The 13,539-nt window shown below is 45.8% G+C and overlaps 1 protein-coding gene across 1 annotated transcript in view; it reads right to left on the bottom strand.

Annotated features, from left to right (window-relative positions):
* The window catches only part of LOC135559083 (sterile alpha motif domain-containing protein 10-like), a 125,343-nt gene that overhangs the window by 2,853 nt on the left and 108,951 nt on the right, over positions 1-13,539 (bottom strand). Inside the window, exon 4 of the mRNA XM_064993450.1 lies at positions 9,210-9,350. Within this exon, the coding sequence (XP_064849522.1) occupies positions 9,210-9,350 (141 nt within the window). The remainder of the gene's footprint in view (positions 1-9,209; positions 9,351-13,539) is intronic.

Genomic DNA, 13,539 nt, shown 5'->3' on the forward strand with positions numbered 1-13,539 from the left:
GGAGAGAGTAACAGTTATCCCTCCCCTGATATGGAGAGAGTAACAGTTATCCCTCCCTGATATGGAGAGAGTAACAGTTTGAGTTATCCCTCCCCTGATATGGAGAGAGTAACAGTTATCCCTCCCCTGATATGGAGAGAGTAACAGTTATCCCTCCCCTGATATGGAGAGAGTAACAGTTATCCCTCCCCTGATATGGAGAGAGTAACAGTTATCCCTCCCTGATATGGAGAGTAACAGTTATCCCTCCCTGATATGGAGAGTAACAGTTATCCCTCCCCTGATATGGATATGATATGGAGAGAGTAACAGTTATCCCTCCCCTGATATGGAGAGAGTAACAGTTATCCCTCCTGATATGGAGAGAGTAACAGTTATCCCTCCCCTGATATGGAGAGAGTAACAGTTATCCCCTCCCCTGATATGGAGAGAGTAACAGTTATCCCTCCCCTGATATGGAGAGAGTAACAGTTATCCCTCCCCTGATATGGAGAGAGTAACAGTTATCCCTCCCCTGATATGGAGAGAGTAACAGTTATCCCTCCTGATATGGAGAGAGTAACAGTTATCCTGATATGGAGAGAGTAACAGTTATCCCTCCCCTGATATGGAGAGAGTAACAGTTATCCCTCCCTGATATGGAGAGAGTAACAGTTATCCCTCCCCCCCTGATATGGAGAGAGAGTTATCCCTCCCCTGATATGGAGAGAGTAACAGTTATCCCTCCCCTGATATGGAGAGTAACAGTTATCCCTCCCCTGATATGGAGAGAGTAACAGTTATCCCCCTGATATGGAGAGAGTAACAGTTATCCCTCCCCTGATATGGAGAGAGTAATCAGTTATCCCTCCCCTGATATGGAGAGAGTAACAGTTATCCCTCCTGATATGGAGAGAGTAACAGTTATCCCTCCCCTGATATGGAGAGAGTAACAGTTATCCCTCCCCTGATATGGAGAGAGTAACAGTTATCCCTCCCCTGATATGGAGAGAGTAACAGTTATCCCTCCCCTGATATGGAGAGTAACAGTTATCCCTCCCCTGATATGGAGAGAGTAACAGTTATTATCCCTCCCTGATATGGAGAGAGTAACAGTTATCCCTCCTGATATGGAGAGAGTAACAGTTATCCCTCCCCCAGTTATCCTGATATGGAGAGAGTAACAGTTATCCCTCCCCTGATATGGAGAGAGTAACAGTTATCCCTCCCCTGATATGGAGAGAGTAACAGTTATCCCTCCCCTGATATGGAGAGAGTAACAGTTATCCCTCCCTGATATGGAGAGAGTAACAGTTATCCCTCCCCTGATATGGAGAGAGTAACAGTTATCCCTCCCCTGATATGGAGAGAGTAACAGTTATCCCTCCCCTGATATGGAGAGAGTAACAGTTATCCCTCCCCTGATATGGAGAGAGTAACAGTTATCCCTCCTGATATGGAGAGAGTAACAGTTATCCCTCCCCTGATATGGAGAGAGTAACAGTTATCCCTCCCCTGATATGGAGAACAGTTAGTAACAGTTATCCCCTGATATGGAGAGAGTAACCCCCTGATATGGAGAGAGTAACAGTTATCCCTCCTGATATGGAGAGAGTAACAGTTATCCTCCCCTGATATGGAGAGAGTAACAGTTATCCCTCCTGATATGGAGAGTTATCCCTCCCCTGATATGGAGAGAGTAACAGTTATCCCTCCCCTGATATGGAGAGAGTAACAGTTTGAGTTATCCCTCCCTGATCCCTCCCCTGATATGGAGAGAGTAACAGTTATCTCCCCTGATATGGAGTAACAGTTATCCCTCCCCTGATATGGAGAGAGTAACAGTTATCCCTCCCCTGATTATCCCTCCCCTGATATGGAGAGAGTAACAGTTATCCCTCCCCTGATATGGAGAGAGTAACAGTTATCCCCTCCCCTATGGAGAGAGTAACAGTTATCCCTCCCCTGATATGGAGAGAGTAACAGTTATCCCTCCCCTGATATGGAGAGAGTAACAGTTATCCCTCCCTGATATGGATCCCCTCCCCTGATATGGAGAGAGTAACAGTTATCCCTCCCTGATATGGAGAGAGTAACAGTTATCCCTCCTGATATGTAACAGTTATCCCTCCCCTGATATGGAGAGAGTAACAGTTATCCCTCCCCTGATATGGAGAGAGTAACAGTTATCCCTCCCCTGATATGGAGAGAGTAACAGTTATCCCTCCCCTGATATGGAGAGAGTAACAGTTATCCCTCCCCTGATATGGAGAGAGTAACAGTTATCCCTCCCCTGATATGGAGGAGAGTAACAGTTATCCCTCCCCTGATATGGAGAGAGTAACAGTTATCCCTCCCCTGATATGGAGAGAGTAACAGTTATCCTCCTGATATGGAGAGAGTAACAGTTATCCCTCCCTGATATGGAGAGAGTAACAGTTATCCCTCCTGATATGGAGAGAGTAACAGTTATCCCTCCCCTGATATGGAGAGAGTAACAGTTATTATCCCTCCCCTGATATGGAGAGAACAGTAACAGTTATCCTCCTGATATGGAGAGAGTAACAGTTATCCCTCCCCTGATATGGAGAGTAACAGTTATCCCTCCCCTGATATGGAGAGTAACAGTTATCCCTCCCCTGATATGGAGAGAGTAACAGTTATCCCTCCCCTGATATGGAGAGAGTAACAGTTTGAGTTATCCCTCCCCAGTTATCCTCCCCTGATATGGAGAGAGTAACAGTTATCCCTCCCCTGATATGGAGAGAGTAACAGTTTGAGTTATCCCTCCCTGATATGGAGAGAGTAACAGTTATCCCTCCCCTGATATGGAGAGAGTAACAGTTATCCCTCCCCTGATATGGAGAGAGTAACAGTTATCCCTCCTGATATGGAGAGAGTAACAGTTATCCTCCCCTGATATGGAGAGAGTAACAGTTATCCCTCCCCTGATATGGAGAGAGTAACAGTTATCCCTCCCTGATATGGAGAGAGTAACAGATTGGATCAGTTATCCCTCCCCTGATATGGAGAGAGTAACAGTTATCCCTCCCTGATATGGAGAGAGTAACAGTTATCCCTCCCCTGATATGGATATGGAGAGAGTAACAGTTATCCCTCCCTGATATGGAGAGAGTAACAGTGAGTTATCCCTCCCTGATATGGAGAGAGTAACAGTTATTATCCCTCCCCTGATATGGAGAGAGTAACAGTTATCCCTCCCCTGATATGGAGAGAGTAACAGTTATCCCTCCCCTGATATGGAGAGAGTCCCTCCCCTGATATGGAGAGAGTAACAGTTTGATATGGAGAGAGTTATCCCTCCCTGATATGGAGAGTAACAGTTATCCCTCCCCTGATATGGAGAGAGTAACAGTTATCCCTCCAGTTATCCCTGATATGGAGAGAGTAACAGTTATCCCTCCCCTGATATGGAGAGAGTAACAGTTATCCCTCCCCTGATATGGAGAGAGTAACAGTTATCCCTCCCTGATATGGAGAGAGTAACAGTTATCCCTCCCCTGATATGGAGAGAGTAACAGTTTGATTATCCTCCCCTGATATGGAGAGAGTAACAGTTATCCCTCCCTGATATGGAGAGAGTAACAGTTATCCCTCCCCTGATATGGAGAGAGTAACAGTTATCCCTCCCCTGATATGGAGAGAGTAACAGTTATCCCTCCCCTGATATGGAGAGAGTAACAGTTATCCCTCCCCTGATATGGAGAGAGTAACAGTTATCCCTCCCTGATATGGAGAGAGTAACAGTTATCCCTCCCCTGATATGGAGAGAGTAACAGTTATCCCTCCCCTGATATGGAGAGAACAGTAATATGGAGAGAGTAACAGTTATCCCCTCCCCTGATATGGAGAGAGTAACAGTTATCCCTCTCCTGATATGGAGAGAGTAACAGTTATCCCTCCCCTGATATGGAGAGTAACAGTTATCCCTCCCCTGATATGGAGAGAGTAACAGTTTGAGTTATCCCTCCCCTGATATGGAGAGAGTAACAGTTATCCCTCCCCTGATATGGAGAGAGTAACAGTTATCCCTCCCCTGATATGGAGAGAGTAACAGTTATCCCTCCCCTGATATGGAGAGAGTAACAGTTATCCCTCCCCAGTTTGAGTTATCCCTCCCCTGATATGGAGAGAGTAACAGTTATCCCTCCCCTGATATGGAGAGAGTAACAGTTATCCCTCCCCTGATATGGAGAGAGTAACAGTTTGAGTTATCCCTCCCCTGATATGGAGAGAGTAACAGTTTGAGTTATCCCTCCCCTGATATGGAGAGAGTAACAGTTATCCCTCCCCTGATATGGAGAGAGTAACAGTTATCCCTCCCCTGATATGGAGAGAGTAACAGTTATCCTCCCCTGATATGGAGAGAGTAACAGTTATCCCTCCCCTGATATGGAGAGAGTAACAGTTATCCCTCCCTGATATGGATATGGAGGAGAGTAACAGTTATCCCTCCCCTGATATGGAGAGAGTAACAGTTATCCCTCCCCTGATATGGAGAGAGTAACAGTTATCCCTCCCCTGATATGGAGAGAGTAACAGTTATCCCTCCCCTGATATGGAGAGAGTAACAGTTATCCCTCCCCTGATATGGAGAGAGTAACAGTTATCCCTCCCCTGATATGGAGAGAGTAACAGCCACCTGTCTCTAAGACATGGCCAAATCTAACATGGCATTGGAATGAAACACCCTGAGATAGACACAGGGAGAGACTGGGTTAGCAGGTAGAGACAGAAAGGCAGACGGGATTGAGGGGGTGTCTTGAGATTTTTCAGGTAAAGAGGTAATTTCTCTCTGATATAAACACATCAGAGACCAGGGAGAAGAGAGGAGAGAGAAAGCAGAGAGGCAGACGAAGGGGTTCCGGAGAAAATTTGTGTTTGAGTAAAAATGTTCTTTTTTAATTGCTGAGCCTGTCATGCTTTCTGCCTCAGTGAATTTACATTTCACCTGCAGTTCTGTTGAGCGCGCAGACAGACAGGCAGCTCACGGAACTGTGAACAGAACTCCACTTGGACACGGAACATCAGAACATATGATAATATGTTGAATTTTGGCACTTTTGCAACCCTTCATTCATATGATAAATTATTTATTGAATTCTCCATGTGGACTATATTAAAGGGCACTTCATTTAATATGATAAGGTTTTAAAATTCAATATTGGTGCACAATTTCTACTTCAAATTTCAAAGGGATGCAAAAGACCCTCTTTTCATGGAATGACCCAATAGAAGTTATAGGGGTCTGTGCTCAGGGTGATTAAAGTGTTGTTATGAGTGTCTGAACCCCCCACAGAGGGATTCCTCTGCTGCTGCTGGAAGAGTCCAGAGGCTGGTAGCCAGGGGACGCAAACCCGTGGAAGAACATTGAATCAAACACACAACGTTTACTCAGTGCTTTTGTTTACAAACCTCTACCCTGCACACTTGGTGGTAAAGGTCTGGAGAGAAATAGAAGTTAAAAGCAGGAAGACAGAAAAGGTGACAGAAGCAGAAGAGAGTGTGAGACAGAGAGAGAGAGAGACAGAGACAGACATTTAAAAAACACTGGAGGTCAAATCTAAAAACAAGAAAGAGCCTCAGTAGTGTAAACAAACCCCAAGCTAGATCCATTTAGTCAAACCCTTGTACCTTAAAAACAACCTCTCTTTAAGTAACACAGCAATCCATGTTAAATATCATGTTCATTTCTGTCAGATGAATCTGAAATTACAGTGTATGATACGAGTCGCCAGGCAGAAATCCTCTGTTAAACCTCCCACACTCGACTTCCCACCCTCCACTTTATCCCGTCCTCATCCCAACACTCACTATCTTCAACCCCTGCCCCTTAATCACCCCTCCCTCACCTACTCCCTCACCTACTTTTTCATCTCCTCTCCTCTCTACATCCTTCCACCACCTCTCTCCCTCACCTCTCCTCCCAACCACACAGCTTGGTTATCAGGTGTTTTATGAGGCCACTCAATTAGCTCTCTGATAGGACACAGTCAATGCCTGTTGAACTGGAAATTAATAGAAATGTCTGACACAGCATTTTAACTCTCCCCCTGTCTTTCTCTGTATCTCTCTCTCTCTCTCTGTCTCTCTCTGTCTTGCTCCTTCTCTCCCCCTGCATCTCTTCCCCTGTATATCTCTCTCTCTGTCTCCCTCTCTCTCTGTCGTGCTCCTTCTCTCCCTCTGTATCTCTCTCTGTCTTGCTCCTTCTCTCCCCCTGTCTTTCTCTGTATCTCCCTCTCTCTCTGTCTTGCTCTTTCTCTCCCCCTGTATCTCTCTCTCTCTGTGTCTTGCTCCTTCTCTCCCCCTGTATCTCTCTCTGTCTTGCTCCTTTTCTCCCCCTGTATCTCTTCCCCTGTATCTCTCTCTCTGTTTTCCTCTCTCTGTCTTGCTCCTTCTCTTCCCCTATATCTCTCTCTCTCTGTTTCCCTCTGTCTCTGTCTTGCTCCTTCTCTTCCCCTGTATCTCTCTCTCTCTGTCTCCCTCTCTCTCTGTCTTGCTCCTTCTCTCCTCCTGCTTATCTTCCCCTGTATATCTCTCTCTCTCTGTTTCCCTCTCTCTCGGTCTTGCTCCTTCTCTCCCCCTGCATCTCTTCCCCTGTATCTCTCTCTCTGTTTCCCTCTGTCTTTGTCTTGCTCCTTCTCTCCCCCTGTATCTCTCTCGCTCTGTTTCCCTCTGTCTCTGTCTTGCTCCTTCTCTCCCCCTCTATCTCTCTCTCTGTCTCCCTCTCTCTCTGTCTTGCTCCTTCTCTTTCCCTGTATCTCCCTCTATCTCTGTCTTGCTCCTTCTCTCCCCTGTCTTTCTCTGTATCTCTCTCTGTCTGTCTCCCTATCTCTCTGTCGTGCTCCTTCTCTCCCCTGTCTTTCTCTGTATATCTCTCTCTCTGTCTCCCTCTCTCTCTGTCTTGCTCCTTCTATCCCCTGTATCTCTCTCTGTCTCTGTCTTGCTCCTTCTATCCCCTGTATCTCTTCCCCTGTATATCTCTCTATGTCTCCCACTCTCTCTGTCTTGCTCCTTCTCTCCCCCTGTATCTCTCTCTGTCTATGTCTTGCTCCTTCTCTCCCCTGTATCTCTTCCCCTGTATATCTCTCTATGTCTCCCACTCTCTCTGTCTTGCTCCTTCTCTCCCCCTGTATCTCTCTCTGTCTCTGTCTTGCTCCTTCTATCCCCTGTATCTCTTCCCCTGTATATCTCTCTATGTCTCCCACTCTCTCTGTCTTGCTCCTTCTCTCCCCCTGTATCTCTCTCTGTCTCTGTCTTGCTCCTTCTATCCCCTGTATATCATTCTCTGTCTCCCTCCCTCTCTCTCTGTCTTGCTCCTTCTCTCCCCCTGTATCTCTCTGTCTCTGTCTTGCTCCTTCTCTCCCCCTGTATCTCTCTCTCTCTCTGTCTTGCTCCTTCTCCCCCTTATTTTCTCTCATTAATTAAGAGTCTATTGACACACCTGTGAGTCAATCTAAGTAACATAACAAATAAATCCCCATCAAAATGTGTCAGTTTAAGATAGAGATATCTGTTTGCATGGGCTGCGTCTCAATCCCACCACATTAGCCTATGTCAGCCTTTGTCACGCCCTGACCATAGAGAGCCCTTGGTTCTCTATGGTGTTGTAGGTCACGGCGTGACTTGGGGGTGTTCTAGTTGATTTATTTCTATGTTGGGGATTGAGTATGGTTCCCAATTAGAGGCAGCTGATTATTGTTGTCTCTAATTGGGGATCATCCTTAAGGTGTCCTTGTTCCCACCTGCTTTGTGGGATATTGTTTGTGTATGTGCTTGTTGCACTACGTTACTTCACGTTTCGTTGCTTGTTGTTTTTGTTGAGAAGTTTCACTGTTAATTGTAACGGTTTTCTGTAGGCGAAGGAGAGTCGGACCAAAATGCAGCGTGTAGATTGCGATCCATGTTTAATGAAAAAACGTAAAACACGAATCAATACAAATACTACAAAAACAAAAAGAACGTAACGAAAACCGAAACAGCCTATACTAGTGTAAAACTAACATAGAGACAGGAACAAGGACACTAAGGACAATCACCCACGAAACACAAAAAGAATATGGCTGCCTAAATATGGTTCCCAATCAGAGACAACGATAATCACCTGACTCTGATTAAGAACCGCCTCAGGCAGCCATAGACTAACGCTAGACATCCCACAAAACCCCAAGACAAAAACACACCACAATAACCCATGTCTCACCCTGGCCTGACCGAATAAATGAAGAATAAACATAATATATTTCGACCAGGGTGTGACATTAATAAAGATGTGGAACTCCGATCACACTGCGCCCTGGTCCGTCCATTATAACAAATGGACGGACCATTCCGCATCTGCAGTGAAAGTGCCGAGCTACAGCTGGGTTTCTAAGACCATGAGACGTCCCCAAAATCGGTCTTCTCATGAAAACATCTGTAGCATCCGAACGGTTACACTCTAAGGAAAGATGAGATTCTCACGACCACGAAGATATTCTCTGTTTTGCTCAACGACCCCGACAAGTGTCAGGGGACTCGTCTGAAGGTAACCTGGTACCAGTTTAAAAAATGAGTGGAAGTATTAAGGTAGCTTCGTGCCAACACAAAAAGGGGGTTAAATGTGTCCAAAAAACACAAATATTTCCTGAGCTTTCTTATATCTCCTAGATATAGGACAGACACTTCAAAACCGTATTCCTTATGTTTAATTTTTTCACTGTCTATTTTGCTAATTATGAATGTGTAATTCAATGCATTTCTATGGGCTATAGTAGTAAAGCTTAATGTGTAATTCAATGCATTTCTATGGGCTATAGTAGTAAAGGCTAAGTTCAATATTCATTTGTTTTATACCTACAGGGTTCCTAAAATTCACAAGCAAATAGCTAAGTGATACATGACCATCTTAAAACATTCCATATGCTAGCTCAGTAGAACCTCCCTCTGTGTACAATGTCCGGCATTGGACAGATCTGGCTACAGACATTCACCATGTGGAAAAAAACATTAAGCACATCTTTCCATGACAGTCTGACCAGGGGAATGCAGGTGGATGGATGGATCACTCACTCACTCACTCACTCACTCACTCACTCACTCACTCACTCACTCACTCACTCACTCACTCACTCACTCACTCACTCACTCACTCACTCACTCACTCACTCACTCACTCACCTCACCTCACCTCACCTCACCTCACCTCACCTCACCTCACCTCACCTCACCTCTGCTGAGCAGTTGCAGGTTGCGGACCTCTTCTCTGACTTGTAGCTGAAGGACCTGCTGTAGAACCTCCTGTCTCAGTGTCTCCTGGACGATGCCCATCCTCTCCAACTTCTCCCCGTTCAACCTCAGCAATGCACGACCTGGAGGGAGAGCGGGGAGGGAAGAAAGAGAGATGGAGAGAGACTGTTAGAACAGGTGTAGCACATGGGGATCGCTGATTACAATCTCTCAAGACATGGTTTCAGAAAGGTAGTGATAATTTTCCATGCCGTACGGACAGTGGCTCAACTTACCCTGTCCTGTGGCTCAAGCTACACCACACCTGGGTGGTGCCAAGAGACCACTTTCTTTGGACAAGCTATGTTTTCAAAACTGTAATGTTTACATGAATTCTGATTATTTCCAGGGATACACAACATCCTGAAATATATGTATATATCTTTGTTAGAAAGAATGATGGAGTGATTCTGAATGTATAAAATGGCTCAACCTACCCTTCTCCCCTACTGCTTGACTACAGGTAACTGCCAAAATAAAGGAGCAAATGAGGGATACAAAGTACAGTGGGGAAAAAAAGCATTTAGTCAGCCACCAATTGTGCAAGTTCTCCCACTTAAAAAGATGAGAGAGGCCTGTAATTATCATCATAGGTACACTTCAACTATGACAGACAAAATGAGAAAAAATAATCAAGAAAATCACATTCTAGGATTTTTTATGAATTTATTTGCAAATTATGGTGGAAAATAAGTATTGTAGAATCTATGCCAAGGTGCATTGAAGCGGTTCTGGTGGCTCGTGGTGGCACAATGCCCTACTAAGATACTTGTAGAATCCATGCCAAGGTGCATTGAAGCGGTTCTGGTGGCTCGTGGTGGCACAATGCCCTACTAAGATACTTGTAGAATCTATGCCAAGGTGCATTGAAGCTGTTCTGGCTCGTGGTGGCACAATGCCCTACTAAGATACTTGTAGAATCTATGCCAAGGTGCATTGAAGCTGTTCTGGCTCGTGGTGGCACAATGCCCTACTAAGATACTTGTAGAATCCATGCCAAGGTGCATTGAAGCGGTTCTGGTGGCTCGTGGTGGCCCAACTCCCTACTAAGACACTTGTAGAATCTATGCCAAGGTGCATTGAAGCTGTTCTGGTTTGTGGTGGTCCAACTCCCTACTAAGACACTTGTAGAAACTATGCCAAGGTGCATTGAAGCTGTTCTGGCTCGTGGTGGCACAATGCCCGACTAAGACACTTTATGTTGGTGTTTCCTATATTTTGGCAGTTACCTGTTGTTGGGCCCAAGCTTGCTGTACAATATTGAAACCGATTCAGTCTTTCTACAAACATGCTCTCAAGGTGCTTGATAAAGAGTCCAATAGCCAACACCATTGTAACATCCTCAGAAAGCACGAGCTGCCCTTCCGAGTTGCGCAGTTGTCTAAGGCACTGCATCGCAGTGCTAGCTGCAGTGGTAGCAGTGTTGGGCGATCTGGAAAGCCATAGTCAGTCAATAAATATTATAATAATACTGGTAGGAAAGGGTTTCATCTTTCAATCTGTGGATCTGTGGATACCGATTAGAAAGGTTCAAAATGTATGTGAAACATCACACCACAATTGAAAAATATATATATGGCACATGGAAACCAAATGAGGGTGGTCTATGGCGATAGGTGGGATGGGCTGAGAGTGGCTGAGGGGTGGGATTAAAGAGCTGAGGTCTATGGTGATAGGTGGGATGGGCTGAGAGTGGCTGAGGGGGTGGGATTAAAGAGCTGAGGTCTATGGCGATAGGTGGGATGGGCTGAGAGTGGCTGATGGGGTGGGATTAAAGAGCTGAGGTCTATGGTGATAGGTGGGATGGGCTGAGAGTGGCTGAGGGGTGGGATTAAAGAGCTGAGGTCTATGGCGATAGGTGGGATGGGCTGAGAGTGGCTGAGGGGGTGGGATTAAAGAGCTGATGTCTATGGTGATAGGTGGGATGGGCTGAGAGTGGCTGAGGGGGTGGGATTAAAGAGCTGAGGTCTATGGTGATAGGTGGGATGGGCTGAGAGTGGCTGAGGGGTGGGATTAAAGAGCTGAGGTCTATGGTGATAGGTGGGATGGGCTGAGAGTGGCTGAGGGGTGGGATTAAAGAGCTGATGCTTGGTATTGTATTATTGTCATGTGACTGCTTATATAAAAGTACCATGTATGTCAAATGAGTAGGTGGAATGTATGTATATGTAGCAGAAAAGCTGTAAAAGAACAAACCAGATATGTGAAGAGGGGGGTTAATAAAATCCCAAATAAAAAGTGTTGCTTGTCATTCGCTGCTCATTGTCTGTCTGTGTTGACATTTTCATTATTTTTAATAACCTGCCAAGGGACTGCAGTTGAAAATGAGCTGGCTGGATGTGTGGAACTCACTCCTCAGCCTGAATTGTCCCCACTTGCACTGTCTGTGGTGCTGACTGGCAAGAAGCTTTGGGAGGGCAGTCATGTGTGCTAGCATGGCAGAGATCCTGGGTTTGAGCTTCAGTACCAGAATCAGAAGCTTTGGCAGGGCAGTCTTGTGTGCTAGCATGGCAGAGATCCTGGGTTTGAGCTTCAGTACCAGAATCAGAAGCTTTGGCAGGGCAGTCATGTGTGCAGCATGGCAGAGATCCTGGGTTTGAGCTTCAGTAACAGAATCAGAAGCTTTGGCAGGGCAGTCATGTGTGCTAGCATGGCAGAGATCCTGGGTTTGAGCTTCAGTAACAGAATCAGAAGCTTTGGGAGGGCAGTCTTGTGTGCTAGCATGGCAGAGATCCTGGGTTTGAGCTTCAGTAACAGAATCAGAAGCTTTGGCAGGGCAGTCATGTGTGCTAGCATGGCAGAGATCCTGGGTTTGAGCTTCAGTAACAGAATCAGAAGCTTTGGCAGGGCAGTCATGTGTGCTAGCATGGCAGAGATCCTGGGTTTGAGCTTCAGTAACAGAATCAGAAGCTTTGGCAGGGCAGTCATGTGTGCTAGCATGGCAGAGATCCTGGGTTTGAGCCTCAGTACCAGAATCAGAAGCTTTGGGAGGGCAGTCTTGTGTGCTAGCATGGCAGAGATCCTGGGTTTGAGCCTCAGTACCAGAATCAGAAGGAATTGCGTGACATTTGTAATGTAGGCAGTGCTTTTACTTTGTGTGTGTAATGGAGTGCAGATGCATGTGCTGTCTGTGTGTTTGTGTGTGTGTGTGTGTGTGTGTGTGTGTGTGTGTGTGTGTGTGTGTGTGTGTGTGTGTGTGTGTGTGTGTGCGTGTGTGTGTGTGCATGCGTGTGTGTATGCTGTTATTCCTGCTGATTTATAGCTAGGCGTTAACTGTGTTTTCTCTGCTTTACCCACGAGTCGTTGAATTAATGACAGCGAGCAGGACAGCTCAGTGAGGTTTATTCAGCCAGATGATTTACTGAGGGTGTCTCAACCAGAACACCAAGGTGTTGGACTCCCAGGGCCACACACATTTAACATACCATCAATCACAGTAAGCATCCGCTTTACACAGGAGAGAGAGGGGATGACAAACACAAACACAGAAACACAGACACCAGAGACGATACATGCGTTATACACACTTCCGAACGGTAGGGGATTGTCCTTGAGAGTGCAGGAATCCATCATAGCTGTAGCAGCCCAGGGTCTACATGATAATTAGACACGTTACTCATACTGTTAGCTCTTCTAATCAATCCATCCATTTTCATTTACCTCTCTGGACATTGACACAGGGCAAAAACCCAGCATAGACACACACACAGTCATCCACACAACACACAGTTGCACGCTGGCTTGCGAGCAAGTGACAATACAAAACAAAAACAAGCCTCTGATCTCAGAGCTGGCAGATACATCCAACTCATCTCTTCTCCTCTTCTCTCCCTCCCTCCATACCTAGTATAGAAGTTATCAGGCTAGTTGATAAGATTTCTGTGTTATCCACCACTCTCCTCTCTCTCTGTCTCCCTTTACACTGGACAAGGCCTTGGGTATCCCTTGATGACATCACTTACACCAGCGTTATACACACGCAACACAGGTAGCCTTTTACTGTTCTACTAACACTCAGAGAGAGAAGTTCTTAGTCCAGGAAAGATGATTCCCTAGACACCAGGTGTAAAAGTTCTGGTGTCCTACAACTGACAGTGAAATGCAGCTACTCAGTCAGACCAGGATTGACACCCCTGACAACATCATCATCCACACTGGCACAAACCACCTTCATGCCAAAGGTGAAAATGTATCTGAGGCAGTGAGAAGAGTGTCAAAACTGGCACAGGCTGTTCCCAACAACCAATATAGTTCTGTCCACCCTCCTACCAA

This window comes from Oncorhynchus masou, chromosome 17 (genome assembly GCF_036934945.1).
Source record: "Oncorhynchus masou masou isolate Uvic2021 chromosome 17, UVic_Omas_1.1, whole genome shotgun sequence".
Lineage (NCBI taxonomy): Eukaryota > Metazoa > Chordata > Actinopteri > Salmoniformes > Salmonidae > Oncorhynchus > Oncorhynchus masou.